Source organism: Caretta caretta, chromosome 11, assembly GCF_965140235.1.
Source record: "Caretta caretta isolate rCarCar2 chromosome 11, rCarCar1.hap1, whole genome shotgun sequence".
Lineage (NCBI taxonomy): Eukaryota > Metazoa > Chordata > Testudines > Cheloniidae > Caretta > Caretta caretta.
In genome coordinates this window covers 47,640,389-47,661,169 of record NC_134216.1, presented here as the reverse complement: position 1 = coordinate 47,661,169, position 20,781 = coordinate 47,640,389, and the positions used below count along the sequence as shown (strand labels likewise).

At 40.2% G+C, this 20,781-nt stretch overlaps 1 protein-coding gene across 10 annotated transcripts in view; it reads left to right on the top strand.

Moving 5' to 3' along the window:
* PDE1A (phosphodiesterase 1A) overlaps nt 1–20,781 on the top strand; it is a 373,257-nt gene that overhangs the window by 269,179 nt on the left and 83,297 nt on the right. For all 10 annotated transcript variants that reach the window (XM_048869744.2, XM_048869749.2, XM_075117995.1 and 7 more), the window contains one exon: nt 13,074–13,187. In XM_048869744.2, the coding sequence (XP_048725701.1) occupies nt 13,074–13,187 (114 nt within the window). The remainder of the gene's footprint in view (nt 1–13,073; nt 13,188–20,781) is intronic.

The window sequence follows — 20,781 nt, the reverse complement described above, 5'->3', positions numbered from 1 at the left end:
TCCCTACCACGTCCCTTTCATTCTGAAGAAGACACACACCTTTGCAGTCAGGGAAAGAGGGCTGTTTTCATAGATTGCTTTCAGTATATAATGAAACCCTTTGTGTTCCAGAGGGCACTTGGCAAAAATCCTGTTATGCCAATAGAGCATTCAACTATTGGTTAAATGGAATATTGTAATAATCTGGTGTTTTCCATCATTAATGCAGAGGGTGTGGGAGACTGGGAAGGTTTTTTTCCTTCGGATGCCTGTTGTTTTTATGGCTAAGTTGAGATGTTTTAACTTTTGTATTATAAATGTTTAATGTACCCGGAGGACTGAATAGATGCAACTGGAAAAAAAGTCTTAATAAATACAAATAAAGTAAACAATCTGATCCGCGGGGTCACTCAACTAGGCGTGGACCTGAAAAGCCTATTTCCATGGAGGAATCAAATTAGCTTCTTGCATCATTGCATCAACAATCATGTGCTGATTGTTCCTTATCGGAGCTGTGGGAAACTTTTCTAACGAAACTTGAAAATTGGCAAAACTCACCTGGTTTTCATTAGAAACATTTGGACCAGGTTAGTTGAGAATTTTGCCAAAGTTCACAAACATTTTGTAGTACTTGGGTCAGTTTATAGTCTCACATGGAAATCATTTAAAATTTTGTGGTTTTGCATGGTTTCAGCCCAATATTAAAGCAATCTCAGAAGTTTTGACTGAGTATTGCTTTAAGTTTTCCTATACGTTTGAAACCCAAATGTTAAGTAAAACCCAAGCGATGCTAAATACATTGGTATTAGATACTATAGAATTAGACTCTGTGGAAACCCATATGATCAATGCATATGAAATGAAGCCACACAAAGAATTTGCACTATCCCTCTGTGAAACAAAACCACTTAATTTTGCTCAAATCTACTCAATCTTCTCACACCCACCTTACTCCCACCACCAAAATAGTCTTCTTTGTCTCTATCAAAATGTAGATTTTGGTGTATAATACATATCTGCAGAAGCCAAAATTTGCACTTTAATCTTCCAGTATGGGGTAGTTTCAGCAAATCAGAACATCAGCTGAATTTACAGCATATTGAATATTTATTTCCTAATGACTGAATCATAATTACAGATCAGAGTGTACTACTGGTGGTGCTTAAAATAACAGTGAAATAGATGTGATTATTGAAACCCTTAGCAACAACAATGTTTCCTGAGCAGATGCTCAGTTACAGGAGAACCTCAAAAATAATATCACAAAACCCATTTGCTGCCCTTAGAATGTGATATTTCTTACATGTTAAGAAATATCCTTCTCACATTTCACAGTATCAAGAGACAGTGGGAGATGCTGCCCAAAAATAGAAAGAAAATGTGAGATAACCTATAAGATAAGAGTGTTTTTTCAAGTTGGGACAGTGGAGTAAGAATCAGGAGACCTTAGTCTGGCTCTGCCATTGACACACAGGCCTTGTCTTGACTGGCAAAATGGATGTTTTTCTGTCCTGGTAGCTTAACATGATTGAAAAGCCCTGTTAAGATGCAGGCTTACATGCCTGAAGCCATGTTATCTGGCCGTGTTGTAGCCTAGGCACTGTTAATGCTATTCTGAGACATTAGTTTAATACTGACTCAGAAGGAAAACACACATCTACTGAATCTATATTAGCATTTCCTTGGTCTTTCTTTGAGGTCTCTCATCCAGGTATGTGATCAGGCCTGACATTGCATAGTTTTATATGATACAGCAGGGATGCTCAAACTTCATTGCACCGCGATCCCCTTCTGACAACAAAAATTACTACACAGCCTCAAGAGGGGTCCCTCAAGGGATTGAAGCCTGAGCCTTCCCAAGCCCTGCTGGTCCAGGGTTGGTGGGGCAAAGCCTAAACGTCGCCATCCTGGGCAGGGGAGCGCAAAGCCAAAGCCCAGGGCCCCAGACAGTCTAACTCCAGCCCTGGCAACCCCATTAAAATAGGGTTGTAACCGACTTTGGGGTCTCAACCCACAGTTTGAGAACTGCTGTGATACAGTATATCTCTGGTCTTCATTGTTCACATGCAATATTTATTTTGCATCCAACATAAACACCCATAAGGCCATTATTTCTTTTGTTAAGATGCAAAAAGATTTCTAGACACAAATAATATTATTTTTAGCAATGATGATTAAAGAAAGTAGGGAATTCAGGTTGTGTGTGGAGGTGCACTATCTGGTTGTTTAGTACTATGTGCTATATGATTTCTGTTTCTCTGATATTTTTCGATTTATGGTATTTTCGTGTTTTTGTCAGAGGCACCCTACTATTCAGATATGTACCTTTTGTTGTTTTAGCAATGCAATTAAATAAATAATAAATATTCCTCCTAGTAAAGTATAAAGTTCAGCGGTTCTTGAGACAGTTATGGGAGGGAGGGGGAGATTATTTTTATAGGGAATTGTGGAAGTCAAAAGAGAAATAGGCTAGTTTGTTTAGCTGGTATGATTGTTCTGATATTGGGTCATTATAGTCCTATTTCTTGGTTTCTCCTCTAAATGCCTGAAGTATTTTGTGCAGCTACCTGAGTTCAGAACTGATATGGGTCCAGCCATCTTGGGTTTGTTTTGCGGGGGGGAAGGGGAATGTTTGAAACAAACAAGCGAATCGTTTTATTTTTAGTGCAGTGGGATGGTTTGTTCTTTTAACTGATGGGTCATTGGCCCCTTGCTCAAGGTGGCAATGTTTTGAATAATGATGTAATTGCTGCCTTTGGAAGTTGGGGAACTATTGGGTGAGTCATGGGTTCTGTCAATTGTGAATATTATTTAACAGGTTATTGCAAGTGTCGCCTACAGGTGGTAAAATTGGTTTCCAATTTGAGTGCTAGGTAATTTGAGGAAAATTACAATCTTACTAAAGTTACTAGAGACTTGTAAAGAACAAATCATCAGTAGCCACATTATTAGAATAGCTACCCTCCTCCCCCGACTTTCAATTCTAAGATACAGATTATTCCCGTTTTAGGTCTTTAAAAGTTCCTTTGAATGGATCAAATACCCATATTTTCATAGTTATGAGTGGTTATTTACTTTTCTAGACAGTAGCTCAATATTAAAATTTCTAAATAAAACATGCAATTATACACTAAAATAAACACTAGCAAGTGCCCTTACTCCACTAATCAAACAAGTATTTACCAATTTTATTTTTCAAAGGATTAATACATTTTGCACACAAGGATTATCTCAACTATTCCTGGGAATTACTGCAGTATAAGTGTTAAATGATGATAATAAACCTCATTTTCCTTTTGTCTAAGTATGCTAAGCTTGGTACCCAGCCATGATACTGGTGCTCAGCAAGCACCCAACTTCAGTCTAACAAAATCTGCTGCAACAGGGGGGTCTCTTCCCATACAATTTACAAATTGCAGATGTTCTCCTCATTCAGATTCATCCTTGCAAACCACAATTGCTGGTTTTGGAAGGAGGTTACCGGTTCTCCTAAGAAGATTAGGCTTTGTTGTCCACAAATCTAGCCAAGAATTTCTTTTGCATGATGCATCAATCACTCTGCCTCCTTTTTTGTCCTAACTTCATAATAGTTGGTTTTTCTTATTTTGTTACTATGGCCCCCTTGAGTTTTTATTATCATTATTGTTTATTATTTATTATTAATAGATAAGCTATTACCAGCAGGACAGTGGAGTGGGAGGAGGTATTGTTTCATGGTCTCTGTGTGTATATAATGTCTTCTGCAGTTTCCACGGTATGCATCCGATGAAGTGAGCTGTAGCTCACGAAAGCTCATGCTCAAATAAATTGGTTAGTCTCTAAGGTGCCACAAGTACTCCTTTTCTTTTTGTTTATTATTTGTTAGCAATGCAGTTTGCAGGCCATAAATCTCCACCTCTGAGAAAGAGGTAACTGCCTTCATGTCTATGTATTTGCCTAATGACTTGTCTCATACTTCCTTTCCATTTCCCACAGTTAATTCAAAGGAAAATGAACACTGTTAACAGAGAAAAAGGTCCAGTACAACTGGAGCAATAATTCAGTTTTGGAACTTTCCTCTTTGTTCCTATAATTTCCTTTGTTTCTTGATGATTTGGGCAAAGTGTGCTGTAGTTACTTGTTACTTTGTCTCATTGATTGGCATATTTACTGTTTCCTTAAAATTTGATCTCTGTACTAAATCTGTCAGCTCTTCTGCCTTAATCTCTATGGATATTTTGCTTTTATGCAACACTGAGTAACTATCTACTGACAGTTCACATGCCATGCTCACCCATTTAATTAGTGTGGCTGCTTGGGGAAGTCATTCTCTAACCTTCGCTATGTTCCAGGTAATTATAAACATACAGATTTTCCCTATGGAGTGTCCTACTCTGCCTGCTCTGGATCTGCTCCACACACTCTACCAGGCTTATTAAAGCAGGAGACACGAAGTGCCATCAGTACCCACTTGTTATCATTTAATTGTACATCCTCTGTCCTTTTGTGATTGCCTGGCCTATTCTGAATCTCTTAGACATTTACTTGTGACACACAGTCAAGAGCCGAAGCTTCTGTCTGGGTCTACCTTCCCTACACAAATATGAGCCGTGATTCTAAATCATAGAAATATCAGGCTGGAAGGGATGTCAAGAGGTCATCTTGTCCAGCCCCATGCACTGTGGCAGGTCTAACTATACCCAGACCATCCCTGTATTTAAAAACCTCCAACAATAGGAATTCTACCTTAGAAGCCCATTCCAGAGCTTTAACTATCTTTATAGTTGGAAAGTCTCCCCTAATATCTAACCTAAATTTTCCTTGCTACAGATTAATCTTATTACTACTTGCCCTACCTTTAGCCTACATGAAGAACAGTTGATCAGCATCCTCTTTGTAACATCCGTTAACATATTTGAAGACTGTTTTCAGGTCCCCCCGCAGTCTTCTTTTCTCAAGACTAAACATCCCCGGTTTCTTTAACCTTTCCTCATAGGTCAGGTTTTTGCATTTTTGTTGCTCTCCTCTGGACTCTCTCCACTTTGTCCACACACATCTTACCGTGGCACCCAATCCTGGACACAGTACTCAGGCTGAGGCCTAACCAGGGCCAAGCAGAGTGGCACAGTTACCTTCCGTGTCTTACATACAACACTCCTGTTAATACACCCCAGAATATTACCCTTTTCTTAGCTGCATTACATTGTTGACTCATAAGCAATTTGTGACCCACTATAACCAATTGATCCTTTTCCAGCAGTATGACTGCCTAGCCAGCTATTCTCCATTTTATATTTGTGCATTTGACTTTCTTCTTCCTAAGTGGAGTACTTTGCACTTGTCTTTATTGAATTTCATCTTCTTGGTTTCAGACCAATTCTCCAATTTGTCAAGTTACTTTAAATTGTAATCCTGTCCTCCGAAGCGCTAGCAACCCCTTATAGCTTGGTGTCATCATTCACAAATTTTATAAGCATACTCTCCACTCCATTCCCAAAGTCATTAATGAAAATATTGAATTGTACTGGACCTAGGAGAAGACCTCTGTGAAATCCCAATAGATACATGCTCCCAGTTTGACAGCAAACTACTCTGAGTGCAGTTTTTCAACCAGTTGTGCACCCACCATATAGTAATTTCATCTAGATCACATTTCCCTAGTTTGCTTATGAGAATGCTATGTGGGACCATGTCAAAGCCTTACTGAAATCAAGATATATCCTGTGCAGTGTGGAGCATATTTTGAAGAGCTCCCATCCACTAGGCTAGTAACCTTGTCAAAGAAGACAACCTGTGCTATCTTTGTAATGTCATATTGTAGGGTCGAAGTGACTGACAGGCAGATTTCCCAGAGGGCCCCAGGATTTATAGGATCCCCATAGAATCCCTCCACTGGGTGGCAATTTAAGCATTAATCCATATCCAATCTCTGCATGCCCCAACAAAATTTAGATTAATCTATGTGGGATTGGATGCATCAGTGGAGAAGAGTGGAGCTAGGAGCTGGGATGGGGATACTAGGAGGGCTTGACCTGGCTCCCCTCTGCTGCCTATTGTATTTTTAATTTAACATTCTATGCTGTGATCTGAGGTTCCCTACAGTACATGCCATGGCAGCATAACAAATTCAAACACCGAGGGATCAGTGCACATGGCAGACCAAGTACTGAGGCAGCCTGGCCTACTGGAAAACCACAACATGAAGTAGTGTCAGTGGTGTGCCAATCTCATCTGAGGGAAGCAAAGAGAATCCCTGCCCCTAGACCTTTTGATATTAGTGTTAGGCAAATTGTCTGAACGTGCAAATGGCAGTGGGTGGGTGGGAGGGATGAGGATGCAGGCATCTCTAAGTTACTGGTTTTCTTTGTGGGGAACAGGCATCTCTTGGAGGGGGAGTGCAGGAAATACGTCTGTGTGGACATCTAGATCCATCTCAGCCTCCATGTGGGAGGCCTCTCTGCATGTCTGTAAGTGAATGATGGAGCAGCAGCATTTGTAAGTGGTGTGCAGGGTAGAGTGTGGTATGGATGAAGGGAGAGATTGAGGTGCAGTGGTTAAGGAGAGACTGAGAAGTTCAAAAGTTAAAATTAGAAGAAAGAAACAGGGATGGTTAGAAAAGAGTAAGACAGAAGAAAAGGAAGAAGAGGGTGGAGAAGAGGAAGAAAATACTAAGGAAGATTAGAAAGAAGGAATGAGAAAATGAAAATAAAGGGGAAGAAGGAATAGAACAATACAGGAAAAGAAAGGAGGTGGAGAAATAGTGGAGACAGTGTCAGGAAAAAAACAATTATTGATGTTTATTTGTTGAACATAGTGAGTTCACCACTATCAGAAACACAGGATGACACAGTCCCTGTCCTAGAACTTACAGTCCAAAGCCCTGATCTTGCAAAGAGCAGTACTGACTTCAGTGGGGCTCCAAGTGAGTGCAGAGATCCACCCACAGGTTTCACTTTTCAGGACTGTGGCCTAAATCAGATTCTGTGCTTTTAAATTCAATTGCCCTGGCTTTACTAGCATTTGTGTGGGGAATGCAAAAGGGGAAATCTTTAAAGTAATTTGAGAGCATATGTAGTGCTGTCAGACTGACTATATTTCCAAAAGGGAGGAAGAGAGCAGAAGAACTGCCTCCTTCCCCTGTTTGCCTCTGTGCAGGGCCCAGAGACATTCCTAGACCTAAGGGGTTAGCCCTAGAGTACAGTCGGCAGTAATGTGGTCATGTGCCCTATACATACGTGCGATAGGAGGGGTGGTTCTTGGTGGTCCTGTGAAACAGCCAGCAGATCTGGGTCTGCACTCTCTAAGAGGATGCAGCAGCATCCAGTTCTCCCAGAGGAACCAGGCCTAGTTCAGACACAATATCTCAGGCAGCTGCCCCTAAACAGGTGCTCCTTGTGTTGGTCTTCACTTCTTCTCTTCCCTCACCCCATGCTTCTCTGTCTTGAAAGGCTTTACTTCTAACGCTTCCATTGCTAGGTTATCTTCTTTGATATGCAGTTCAATGGGTAAATGACCAGTTAATTAAGATGAAACACTATTCCTATCATTTTCTCCGCTAATTTGAATTGAAAGAGGACTTTCCACCTACTGGTCTGATAATTTTCATGTCTACGTTTGACTGTAGCCTCTTTTAGTGATTCAAACAATCAAATCATAGTCATTAATTGTATTTGCCGTCCTATTGAACTCTTCACAGTTATCTCCCCCATCACCTTTGTGACCCTGGGTTGGCTACTATAAATTTTCTGCATTGGAGCCAAAAATACAAAAATAATGCAGGTTCTAAATTAGATGTTTCATCATTCTGCCTGTCAAGGAATTCTTTAAATTATAGACACTCATTTGGATTTTATTTCCTAATCTTTAACTTTCAGAATAGACATTAGGATTTTGTCTTTCAAAAAACCCTTGCCCCGTTTTTATGAGGATGAACTTGGCACCGGACAGCGTTCATTTGAAAATGGAATGCTGATTTCTCATTCCAACACTTCATGTGACTATAGCAGTATGCCACTATAACTGCAGATATGATGGTTTAGTTGTAATAATAATAAAAAGAAATGATGTCCCCTGTTTCTATTTGTCCTATACGGGCTAAGTCCTGCCCTGGTCAGATCAGGAATTGGGAGAGTAGAAGCTGTGCTCAGTGTATTCTCTCAGTCGGGTGACTTTTAGCTAAAATAGATTTCTTGCAGAGAAGGCTAGGGGCTGCAGTGTGGAGCACATTTTGAAGAGCACCTAAACTGTGTCATTCCCTTCCCTTCCCACAGTGAAGGACACACAAACTACCACACCTTCCCTCAGGCTGCATCCCCCCACTTCCCATCCTGGGACACAGTCCCATCCCCCTACCCCCAGATTCTACCCGTGTTTTAAAATTCCTTTTCCAAAAGAAGTTTTAAAGATTTTTCTGTTTCATAAGGGTATTTTTCTACAGGGCGGATCTGAGAGAAATACCACAAAAGGTGCTCAGGCCCCGCCCACTCGCTCTGTGCGTCTTCCTGCTTGTCTCTTCAGCAGGCAGCATCAAGTGTTGAGGTAAAGGCTCTTATCTTTCAAACACCTTCCTGAACTTGTAGAGGAATCCCGTGAAGGAAGAATCATCCCTATCACTGTTCGTATCACCCAGTCCCCATGGGCCTTTGGCCCCTTGCTGAGGTCTGGGGTGGAAACTCTCCAGGTTTCCATTGCTTTCCTGCTCTTTGCAGGGTGCTGAGGAGGAAAGAACTACTCTCCCTTGGTTCTCCAGGTTTTAGTTATTCCGCAGCCTCCGTGTAGGGGATTCCCTACCCCACCAGGCTTCTCCTTCTCTCTAGTGCTATGCAAGATTCTAATGTGTGAAGACAGGGGGCTCATCTAGCAGGCTATTACAGCTCCTCTTATTCCCCAGCTTCTTGTGGAGATTGTAGGAAAAGGAGAGTCTTCTGACCCAAGCTTTTCTGCTGCTCTTATTGAAGAAGACCCTTTTGCAGAACCAGAATGAGCTCCCCAGACCAGCAGTCCATGTCATCATGTTAGTCTAGGAGACAAGTGCACCTTTCCATCAGCAAAACCATGAAACTGACAATATGCAAAGTGCTAACAAGTGCACAAAATAAACAAAGTGTGTGTGTGTGTGGGGGGGGGGAGAGACAGAAGAACATTATTTCTTATTAAGTTTCTACTGGAGTAATTTTAGGGATTTCTTGTAATTACAGTGGTAAAAAAAATCAAACAAATGTGATTTTTCATGTTCCTTTAAGTTCTCTGTCTCAGGGTCTTTAATAAAACCCCATATTTATATCTGCACTGATGCTCTGTGGCCTCTGCACTCATTAAAATACAGCAGGGAACTCTTTAAAATGTTTGAGTAAACACATACTGATGAACTATAAGTGCTTGGTGCTTTGGCATATGATGATTCTCTTTCAGTATTAAGAGCCACTCAGTCACTTCCTGCAGATTACTAAAATCCATTTAACTAGATGAGCTTCTGCTTCTAGATATTTATTCTTTACTTGAACAAATAAGCAAGTCAAACTACATATCAGTTATTTAAATAATACAGCACTATTATTTTGACTCTTCTTTCCCTTCTTTATACATACATACATACATACATACAAATTAATCTCTTGTGTAGTGAGGCACAATTCCATTAGCTTCTGAGGAGTTGCAGCTGCTTACAGCAGGGCAGAATTTGGTCTGTTGTGTGCCCTGATTATTACTAATTTATACAGTCCCTTCATAGCTGTGAAGGTTAAAGTGGGCTCACTGCACATCATTCTGCTTGAAGTAGTTATGACTTCATGTCTTTTGGGAGAGTTTAATGAATCTCCTAGGGGTTTATTGCTTAAGGTTTAATTTTTTGCTTTTTCTACTCTAAATTAGAATCTGTACTTGAGATAAAAAAAAATTAAACCACCCACTCAGCTAATGAAAATGCATGTGTAAAAGAAAGCAGATTTCAGTATTCCAACCAGGAACAGGTGGAAGGCATTGGGGCATTAAAATATGTATGTATTTATATATGGCCCTGGTCTGATCTATCCAGATAGCTGCAGACAGAGCTGAAATAATTTAAACCTAACTGAGTTGTTCATTTTCTTATAATGTTGGTGAAGTCAGAACTGATCACTTTAATTTTCATGGGGATGGGTGTAAAAGGCTAGTTTGGTATTATGTATATATGCTACAGTACATAACATTGGGCCTGATTCTGCTCTTACTTACATAAGTGTAAATCAGGAGTTGAAATCAAGGGGGTTACCCTGGAGTGAAACAGATTCAAAACCCAGATGTGTCATGAGCCTCAGAAATTCTGGTACCCACACATGATGTAAATCACCAGTTTATGAATGTCAGACTGTTTTTGCTGAAAACTCAGCAATCCCTGAAAGCAATCCTAACCTAACCTCAGAATCCTTGTAAAGCCATTTAAAAAATTCAGGTGGTTAATATCTACTTCCACAAAGAGCTGCAGGCGAACATGTGACTTGCTCCTGCTGTTATTGACATCAGTCGCACAACTGTTGGTGACTTCAGAGGAGCAGTATTGGTCCTTTAAAAACATTGCTTACCAAGAATATCCCCAAGGGCCTGATTTCTGCAAGGAATGCTGAGACTAAGGTTACCAATTTTGGTTGGATGTATTCCTGGAGGTTTCATCACAACATACTTTTAAATTAAAGATTAATCTTTAATTTCTGGAGCCTCCGGCAACCCTAGCTGAGACCAGGACATATCTGTACTCATGTCAGAACAATATAGAGAAAAAATAGCTTGGTTTCTATGGCTGATTACTTAGATTGTAAACTCTTTGGGACAGAGACAGTCTTTTTGTTTTTTGTCTGTAGCGCGCATAGCACAATGCAGTCGTGGTCCATGCCTGAGCCACGATGCTGGTGATGATAATATGGTACCTTTATACTTTAAATGGATTGTAAGAGTTTTGCTGCAAATAGCATTTTAATTTTTTAACTCCATAAATTTTAATCAAGAGTGATCCAATACTGAGTACAGGTCTAATAAAAATCATAATGAATGGACATTGGCTCCACATTACATTTAATTAATTAACCTTTATCTTAGTGTCTCACTGGAACCACAGGGATAGGAAATATAACACTTTTTCACAAAAGGGGCACAAATATGAAATTATTTCTGAAGGGCGATTCAGATTTACTGAAACTGATTCTCAATTTAAATGCACTTCTTCAGCCAAAAGCTTGCACTGCTACATTAGCTTGAAAAAAGTCGAGATAATAGTTTTAATAAAATTATTTTAAAAGGAATGAAGTGGCATATTTCATTTTAAAGATATGCTTTTCTCTTGTCATATAATCCTGTGGTTCACTTCAGCATTGAAAGAAAATAAATTGCCGTCTCTGAAAAAGGAAAATTCATCTTTGAAAAACCTATACGCCTCAGGTCTGGATAGTTTTCAGGGGATTAATTTTTCTCCATTAGCCTCAAAGGACTTGTCTGGTCAAGTAGGAAGAAAAGGGTTATGGCTCCTTTAATAGTTCACCCCCTCTTGTGGGTTGGGGGGGGTTGGGGGCATCATCTGAGCTGCGGGCTGGCAGGAGGAGCTCAGGTAAGCCAGTGGTTCTCTGTGGACCAGGTGGAGGGTATGTATATTCTGTTCTGCCAGACAGAACCCTCTCCCACATCAGTTGCTCCAGCACATGGGATTGCTTTAGGCCAGGTTTTTGTGATCTCCTGTGGCCATTTCACTGATCACCTCTTTTGAGACTGGTAAGGAATTTTTCCCTCACTTCCAGATTGGCTGAAGCAGGATTTTTTTGTTTTATTTTCACCTTCCCCACAACAGCTCCAGGACTTGCCTAGGTACGTTAGGAGGAATGGTTCAAGTTGTGACAACTTGGCAGGTGCCCAGTGCAGGTACTCGTTCCATAGGCGGTCCGGTTCCCTGATAAACTGGAATGGGAAGTGGACTTAGGGGAAGGCATCCCCTAAAGAATCTGGGGAACAGGATTAGGGCTTCTAATATCTGGCACTGTGAGAAGATAAGTCCCTTTACCCTTATATGAGGGGAGAGTGGTGGGATCCCAGTAACAGTCTGGGGACAGCTGGGGGGAGGGGGTGCTGATAGCAGCCTTCCCCCAATAGGTGCAAATGATTAAGGAAGGAATCATGACCTGCGCTGTACAAGTTATTACCAGGTAGCTCTCAGAGGAGTTCAGTTAATAAAGTTGTGGCCTAATTAAACCACATCCCATGTATCTTGCTTTTCTTCCTGTATGTCTGGGACAACAGTGAACTGTCATTGATAAGACTGAAGTTTCATTGCTCTACATGGTTAGCTTAAGCAGGCTCAGAACTGAGTTTCCCCCATCAATGGGAATGGATGGAATCTGATGATCAAATAGCTTAGTAGTATAAATTGATTGCCATGGACACTTAAATGGAAGCATTTAACTTTTGGGTGTATCCACGTTTGTAATGCATAAGCATGTTCTCAAAACCAAAATAAAAAAACATGGGGGAATATGTTTGGATTTTTCTAATGCTATAGTTACCACCTTCTAGCTGGCAAAAACGATGAATCCTCTCTAAACAAATGAAAGCAATAGAGCTTTAGTTTAAAAACAAAAGCAAAATCTGAGGCTAAAATGTATTGGAGGAGAAAATAAAAATGAAAACAGGAATTGAAGCTAGGTATACAGAAGGCTAACATTTCACTGCACCTTGTTGACAGATGATTGTTTTTAAAGGGCAGGCCTTTTAGAACTAAAACAACTTCTTGCTAATATCGTTGGTTATGTATAAATTAGAGACACAACCTTCATAGGTATAATCATAATTTTTTTAAAAAATATTTGTGCTGATAATTATTGAGGTCCTCTGATTTTACTGAAAGTTATCTTAATTATCTCCTCTTAATATGTTACAAATTCATAATGTTGTAAAAATGCACTGCTCATTACTACTATCTGTGTTCTAAAAACAGATGCTTTTTAATAGAAAAGAGACAAGATAAAGGTTTCCTGCTTGCGCTATGGACAACTGTATTATTTCCTAAACTCCAGATAGAATACAGCGACTAAAATAGTTGCTAGATTTTTATGAATCCAAGAACATATAATGATGTGTTTATTTTGGTTTTTTTACAGATTAAGATGCCTGGTCAAGCAACTGGAGAAAGGTGATGTTAATGTGGTGGATTTAAAAAAGAATATTGAATATGCAGCATCTGTGTTGGAAGCAGTTTATATTGATGAAACCAGGTAAGTCTTCAAGGGGGAAAAACAAGACTTTTATGATGGGGGCTTATATTGGACCATTGGTGTTTGCTCTTAATTCCAACTGACATCAGCTGGTGCTTAGCAGAAGACATAAGGACAGAATATGGCTCTTAGGTCTTAAGAGCAAGTGAAGGTATTTAAGATTCAGGGGATCAAATGTCACCTTCTGGAGAGCTTGCTCAGTTCCCATTTACTTTAATGGGAAAATGCGTGAAGCACAATCCTATGTCATGAGAATTTATGGATGGGTATAACTGAAAAATCCAGCAGCCAGATTCTGATACTCTTCATCACTGTGAAGGGTACTTTACAGCACAAACATGCCTGTTGAAGAGACGGAGAGTTGTTGTCAAGTGAAATGCTAATGAAGCTAAGTCTGAGAATCGTATTCTGGCCCACAATAAAGAACTTGAAAAACTAGGATTTGTTTTATTCTATTTTTCACAAATATAAAAACTTGATGATTGTTACTAGAATTATTACTTGCAATTATTTTTTTCAATGGTTTGACTTTAATGAGACTGTAAATTCTAAATATTCCTATATGTGACTTCTTGAAATAATTCTAAGACTTGCCCTGTAAGTGAAGTTAAACTAACTGTAAGGCAACTTTCTGGTGTTTCCCTAGGTCTTATATTTCTTTTAAAGTTTTAAAGTTTAAAAGTTTTCTCCTTTTAAAGTTTTCTCCTGAACTGAATGTGCTTCCAAGAATGCCTGTCAAAGCTTCTCCAATATTATTTGGATGTCCAATGTGTGTCTGGTCCTGTTTCCTTATTCAATTTAAGAATGCCTGACCTTTTAATAATCATTTCAAGGACCTAACTCATCTCAATGTGCTTAATACACGATTGGAAGGCACTCAGATACTATGATAAGCGCAGCATATGCACCTTTATAGAATAGAATAGCTTCTACGTTTAGAAAGATGGATGGAAATTCTCATGTAATATTTCTGTTCCCTTTTCCTTTAATTTCCTTCACATACCAAGAATTGCACATCTATAATTTTGAAGGCTCTCCCATGGGGGGGTTGTGGGGCTTGCTCCGCTTTGAAAAATGAGCAAATGAAATCACTGCAAAATAAATTGACCTTCAGCAGCAGTCTGTGCACCATTCACAGGAGTTCACATCACAGACTAATTCTTGCATCAGAAGGAGCCAGGCAGGATTAGCTGCTGCAGTGTCCTATTCCTGTCGTTAGCATGTGCATATTCCTGTAAGGGGTTGCAAAGCTACAACGCCAGAAGAACTTTACTGAGTAGCCTGTCAGCCATTACACAGCACTGAGAGGCACTTTCAAAAGTTCCCGGAATGTCCCCAGTTGGGCAAGGTACTTAAGCACAGGACCTAATGTAAAGCACCTTAGGAGTCTCGTTGACCTCTGTCCATGTGCTCTAAGGAACATTGTGCTTTTAAGTTAAATATGTGCTTAAATATTTAGCTGACTTGGAGGTGTAATGAGCATATACAAAGCTAAGACAAGTCCCAGAGCCTACCCTGAAATGCTGACCCTAGAGCTACTACTGGCAAACCATCTGCAAAGATGCTGAGGTAGAGGGCTTGAGGCTCAGGCCTTGTCTCCATGAGAAAGCTACACCAGTTTAATTTAATTCATTTTATACTGATTTAGTTAAACTGGTGCAAACCCCTTTGTGGACATTTACTTCAGTTTATCTTAAATCAGTTCCTAATTGACTAAAGCTAAACCAAAATAAACCTGCTTTAAAGTGAACTGAGTGTCCACTCACGGCTTTTGGTTTAACGAAGGCTGTTTAAAAATCACACCCTTTAGCCTGTGTGGGTTCCTCAGGTGAACAAGCCCTCAGAAAAGTATGCTGCACATTTCTTTGGGCTATGCCTTTCCCAATAATAATCGATGCTGTAATATTGCAATGCTGCTCATTTCCCCCAGGACAGAAAATTTTGTTTCTTAAAAAGAACAGGAGTACTTGTGGCACCTTGGAGACTAACCAATTTATTTGAGCATAAGCTTTCGTGAGCTACAGCTCACTTCATCGGATGCATCCAATGCAAGCTTATGCTCAAATAAATTGGTTAGTCTCTAAGGTGCCACAAGTACTCCTTTTCTTTTTGCGAATACAGACTAACATGGCTGCTACTCTGAAACCTTTGTTTTTTAAATCTCTCCAGCATGACGTGCCCACTGCCAGTGATAAACAATTATTTTCTCATGATTGCTTGCGCAGCTCACTTGCCCAGGAATCTTTAGAAAGTTCTTTACCACTTTACTTCAAAGGGGAGCATGCAGTTCATAGTGATTGGTTCTTCTATTGCTACATGGCCAAACAAAGCATGTAATTCCCATTAGCAATAATGGGAGATGTGTTAATGGATTTCAGCATAGTGAGCCGTAGACAAAGGCATAAAGCACTGCAGCTGAGGGGAGAGTATTCTCGCCATCCACTTCTCAAACGCTGTGGTTAGAGGGACATACCATTCCTAACTCAGTTCTCAGTAGGAGTACCATGACTACGTACATAATGTGAGTTTTGCCTCCTCTCAAACATGGGGTACTGTAGGGATATGAACAGAGCTATTATAATGAAGTAGCTAGGCCTTTATGGCTTTGTGTGGAAGAACATCACAGAGCAGGTCTAAGCCCCCATGATGGCTAGCAGGTAGAATTCCATACAAATAGCAGGATAACATGCCACACAAACATATTCTGTGGCTGGAACAGGTGCATTACATTTAGTGTTAGCAAATCCTCAAATGAGTTAGTCACCATTAGGGGGCTAGCAGGCTTATTATGACTGCCCAAATAAGAGCAAATATATGTAATTTCACACTGGTTTGGAAAATTCCCATTCCCTGCAGGCTACTTTTCTAAGGAGACTATTTTATGTCCTGAGACTATTAAAATACTTTCAAGAACTGTAACTAAATCTTTGAATAAAGGACTTTTTGCTCTTCTCTGACTTTATGCAAAGCAACATTTATTCTTAAAACAATTCTCTGTATTGGTAATCTCATATTTCAGAGCACTAAATTAAAAGAAACCTGAGCTATTTTTCTTTCTTTTTTACTCTAGTGATAATTTGTATTCTCAAATGCAATTTCAAAATGAGTACTGACCTCAGTTCCAAACCCATCAAGTTCTGGCAGCATTCCCTTTTATAAATGTATGCCCAGCTGTAAAGCAGCCCTGCCAGTATTTTGTATTATACACAAACACATACATATAACAGCTTTTCTTACCTATGTTTCTAGTGGCTCATTAAATAATAAAAAGAAATTTACTTTTCATCATTTATTATTTGTTTACTTATTGTGTGTGTGTGTGTGAGAGAGAGAGAGACAGTTTGACCCACGATGTGTACACAATCTGCTGCCCAACCCTGAGCCAGTTCACAGCCGTATATTTACAAAATATTCTCTCTGGAGCTCCTTAAAGTCTTGATTCTGCACCACTGAAATCAATTTGGAAATTAAAAGAGCTATTGTTCAGCACAGGGAACTGAAATCTCCATTATAATGTATTCATAATAATACTAGCTCTTTTACATAGCACTCTGCCATGGGTAATGCAGAAAAGGTAACTGCATTTTAATCAGCCTTAGTGGTAAACTCTGTTCCAAATCCTCAGTATAAAGTTTTTAGGCATAATTCATAGACAAATTCTCTCCAATCTTTGGGGAGGAAATCTGCTATATGGCAGGAATGATAAAATATTAAGTCCCCGTGAATGAAATAGGAAGAAACAATTCTGTGTGGTCACAGTTACTACCCATCCAAGCAGGTGCTTTGCCCCACACAAGGTTTCTCCAATGAGAATTTGGAATGGAATTAAATTTATCTATTAGCAGATTAAAAATAATAGCCTAGATCATCAAAGGATGGGTTAATCCCTCCTTCTTGTAGTACTCTGGAAGCGTTTAGTCCCAGATATTTTGAGTCTGAATATGCACTTCTTAATAATGCAAATAGACTTCAACAAGAGATTTGCTTACTTAAGGACTGCAGCAGAGGGTTCTTTAATTAGCACTACTTTACTTAGTAGATATTTGTCAGCAGATACCTTTATCGGCAAATACACGTTGTGTTGAATCCAAACTCAGTCCCTTCCTGGGATTTCATTTATTAACAGAAAAACTTACAATAAAATAATGTAGGCCCTGATCCTGCAAATATGTAACATGTAGCCAACCTGCTGCTCTTACACAGAGCACAACTGAAATCAGTGGGGCTCTGCATGCCCAATATTCCTCCTGTGTGCTACACATTACAAGATGAGCCCCATGAGGTTCAGTTCAAACTTTTTGCCCCAGACTTCACTGCTCGTAGGGTTCCTCCCTCCAGACTGCTCATCCTATATCCTTTGTAAGAGCCACTCTTACCTCTCATATCCAAATGAGGTAATGAGCCAGCAAAACCCACCCAACCCTTCCAAGCAGAATCAACACATGCTAACAGGATGGGGTGTTCTTGGTGAACGCTGCCAGCCTGTTATGCTATGACTTAAGGAGCTATTGCTATCCATATTTGTACATTATACTTCATTCGAGTCAGAGGAGAAGACTGGGTCTCCATAGAAAAGTTGGGTGTATATTTCTGTAAGTAAAATTGCCAGAACCTTGTCGGTTTATTTACAGGATGCAACACATATTGAAACTGGGCTTTAGAATGAAGCTGTTTAATACAGTAAGAAGGAAATCTTTCAGGTTCTCCTGTTTTCCTTCTGTCTGGTTCCGTGTTGCTCTACACGTTATCGTATAATCCGAGAATGTGGTAGAAAATTCTTCCTCTTAAGATTTTACTATCCTTTTCCAAGAAATATGCTAACAGCTTCATTTATGCAGTGCTGAAAGTAGTCATCTTAGAAAGTAGCCTGGCAGTTGGGAAAGCCTTTCAGAGCTATGTGAAATTGTTTTCCTTTTGGGCAGCGATTGTAAATGTCTCATTAAAAAAGCTGAAGCCTTCAATCTTCAAAGGAAGCTTTTGACAGTTCCTGAGTGAGTGAGAAATCTTAAAGCAAAAAGAAGTCAGAATGTGTCCATGGTAGGAAAGCTGGTTTATTATGAGTTTGGTAGTCTGCCACTCCATTTTAAATATTCCTGTGTTACTCTTTTAATATCCAAGTGGGAAATGAAAAACATAACAATGAAAGTAAGTTTCTTAAAGTCACCATCATTTTGTAGTGATACCTGTTTAAGTTTACTGATTTTTGCTATTCTGGATCATTAGAAGTTGCTGCAAAAGTTTCTATTTTAAAGAGAAATGAAAATGTCAGTAACTGAATAAAAGAGCTGAAGTCTTAATTATCTGCTGAGAATACAGATTCAACAATGCTCCTGTGAAACTGCCATTTTGTACTCTGATGTCAACATGTCTCTCATGTTAAACAAGGTTAACCTGAGCCCCGGGTGCTGCAAAAAGTAGTGCTGGTTATTCGTGAGGTCTTCTCTCTTTAGTATTTAACCAATGCCCCAGGAGAGCGTGAGGGAGAACTGGAGGTTTTATTTTTCAGGAAAGACATAGGATCTGATTCTTCTGCCATTTAAACATGTTTTTGCTGGGATTCCATCTGAGACCTTTTCCACTGGGCTTATCCAGAACATCTTTTCCAGTTCTGGGTGAACACGTCATCCAGTTCTCTGGGATCTAAAAAGTCAGTTCGAATCCAGATTTTGTCACTCAGGCTTCTTTATTTGGCATACAGTAAAGCTATGCTGAGGTGATCAGACTGAAGCATAGGTGGTGGGTATAGGACATACCACACATCCAAAGTTAGACAGAAAACCTCTTTCTTTATATATATTTTCACAGTACATTGCATTTACTATACATTGCATCACACAGTTTGGGACTGGTTTGGTTACTTTGAAAGAACGAATCCCTGCGCAGCATGCTCTGCCCATGCATTTTCCATGTGGAATCTGATCTTTAAATTCCAGATTTGTTGTCCATTATCCCTATCATTAAGATAGGGGTGGGCAAACTACAGCCCGTGAGCCGTTTTAAGCCAGCCCGCGAGCTCCAGCTGGGGAGCAGGGTCGGGGGCTGCTCCACACAGCTCCCAGAAGCCACGGCATAGCCCCCTTCTGGCTCCTATGTGCTCCAATGGCCCCAAGTGGCTCCCAGAAGTAGCAGCATGCCCCTTCTCCGGCTCCTACGTGGTGCCTGCGGATGGGGCAGTGTGCAGAGCTGCCTGGCTGTGCCTCCGCACAGGAACTGAAGAAGGGACATGCTGCTGCTTCCGGGAGCCGCTTGAGGTAAGTGCCACTGGGAGCCTACACCCCTGAGCCTCTCCCCGGGCCCCAACCCCATACCCAAGCCCTAATCCCTGTCCCTCCCTCCAAACCCCTTGATCCCAGCCCAGAGCACCCTCCTGCACCCCAAACCTCTCATCCCCAGCCCCACCCCAGAGCCCGCACCCCTTCCCACACCACACCTCCCTACCCCAGCCCGGAGCCCTCTCCCGCACCCTGAACTCCTCATTTCTGGACCCACCCCATAGCCCGCACCCCCAATCAGAGCCCTCAGCCTCCCACACCAAACCCCCAATTTTCTGAGCATTCATGGCCCGCCATACAATTTCTTTTCCCAGATGTGGCCCTCAGGCCAAAAAGTTTGCCCAGCCCTGCATTAAGGTGTTCCTGCTTATCTTAGCTGGCATGGACATCCTGACTCCAGCATACTGCTTGTTATGCCTCTGTTTACAACTTAACTTTCCATTCACCTTCCCAATCACACCCACTAAGGCGACAGCTGCACTTCAGCACTTACAGCGGCGCAGTTGCACAGCAGGTGGTGGAGACGCTCTAAGTCGATGGAAGAGTCCATGATAGTGCTGAGCCACATTTTTTTGACCAAAACCTTTTTCGATGAAAAATGCAGATTTGCTGACTCTGAAATGTTTTGCGAATTTGTTGGTTTCATCAAACCTGTTTATTCTGAAAAAACAAAATCAGAAAAAATCAAACTTTTGGCATTTTGAAAATGCCACGTTTCATTTTTTTGTATGAAATCATTTTAATTTTCAAAATTTCCCTTTCATTTTTTTTGTAAAAATCAGAAGTATTAAAAATGTTCAAAATCTAAACAAAGCACTTTGATTTTTGTCTAAAATAAATATTTTGTTCCACCTGAAATGAAACTTTTAGCCTATTTGCAGAACATTTTGAAAATTTTTGTTTTCGGGCCAACCTGAAACAATAAAAAAAAAAACCCCACAACTTTTCAAAACTTCTAATGAACTGAAAAATCTGTGCAGCTCTAGTTCATCACCTGATATTATAGGGCATTTACAGTCTCTATTTTCACAGAACATATAAATTGTGAAGTCCAGTTGACTCTCTAGTCTAAGCTATAAAACAACTGATTTTATCCTGAAAACAAAGTGATGCATTTTCATAGACTCATAGCATGCAAAAACAGATGTGCTAGTACTAATCCCTCTGTGAAGTCATCAGCATAGTGATCTACATTAGGACATCTCTTTGCAGGACTGGTGAAATCTTAATATCTAAAATAGATTTAGATATTTACTTAAATTTAAAAATCATACTGCCCCAATCCCTCCACCCCAAAAGGTTGACTGATTAAGTCATTAATT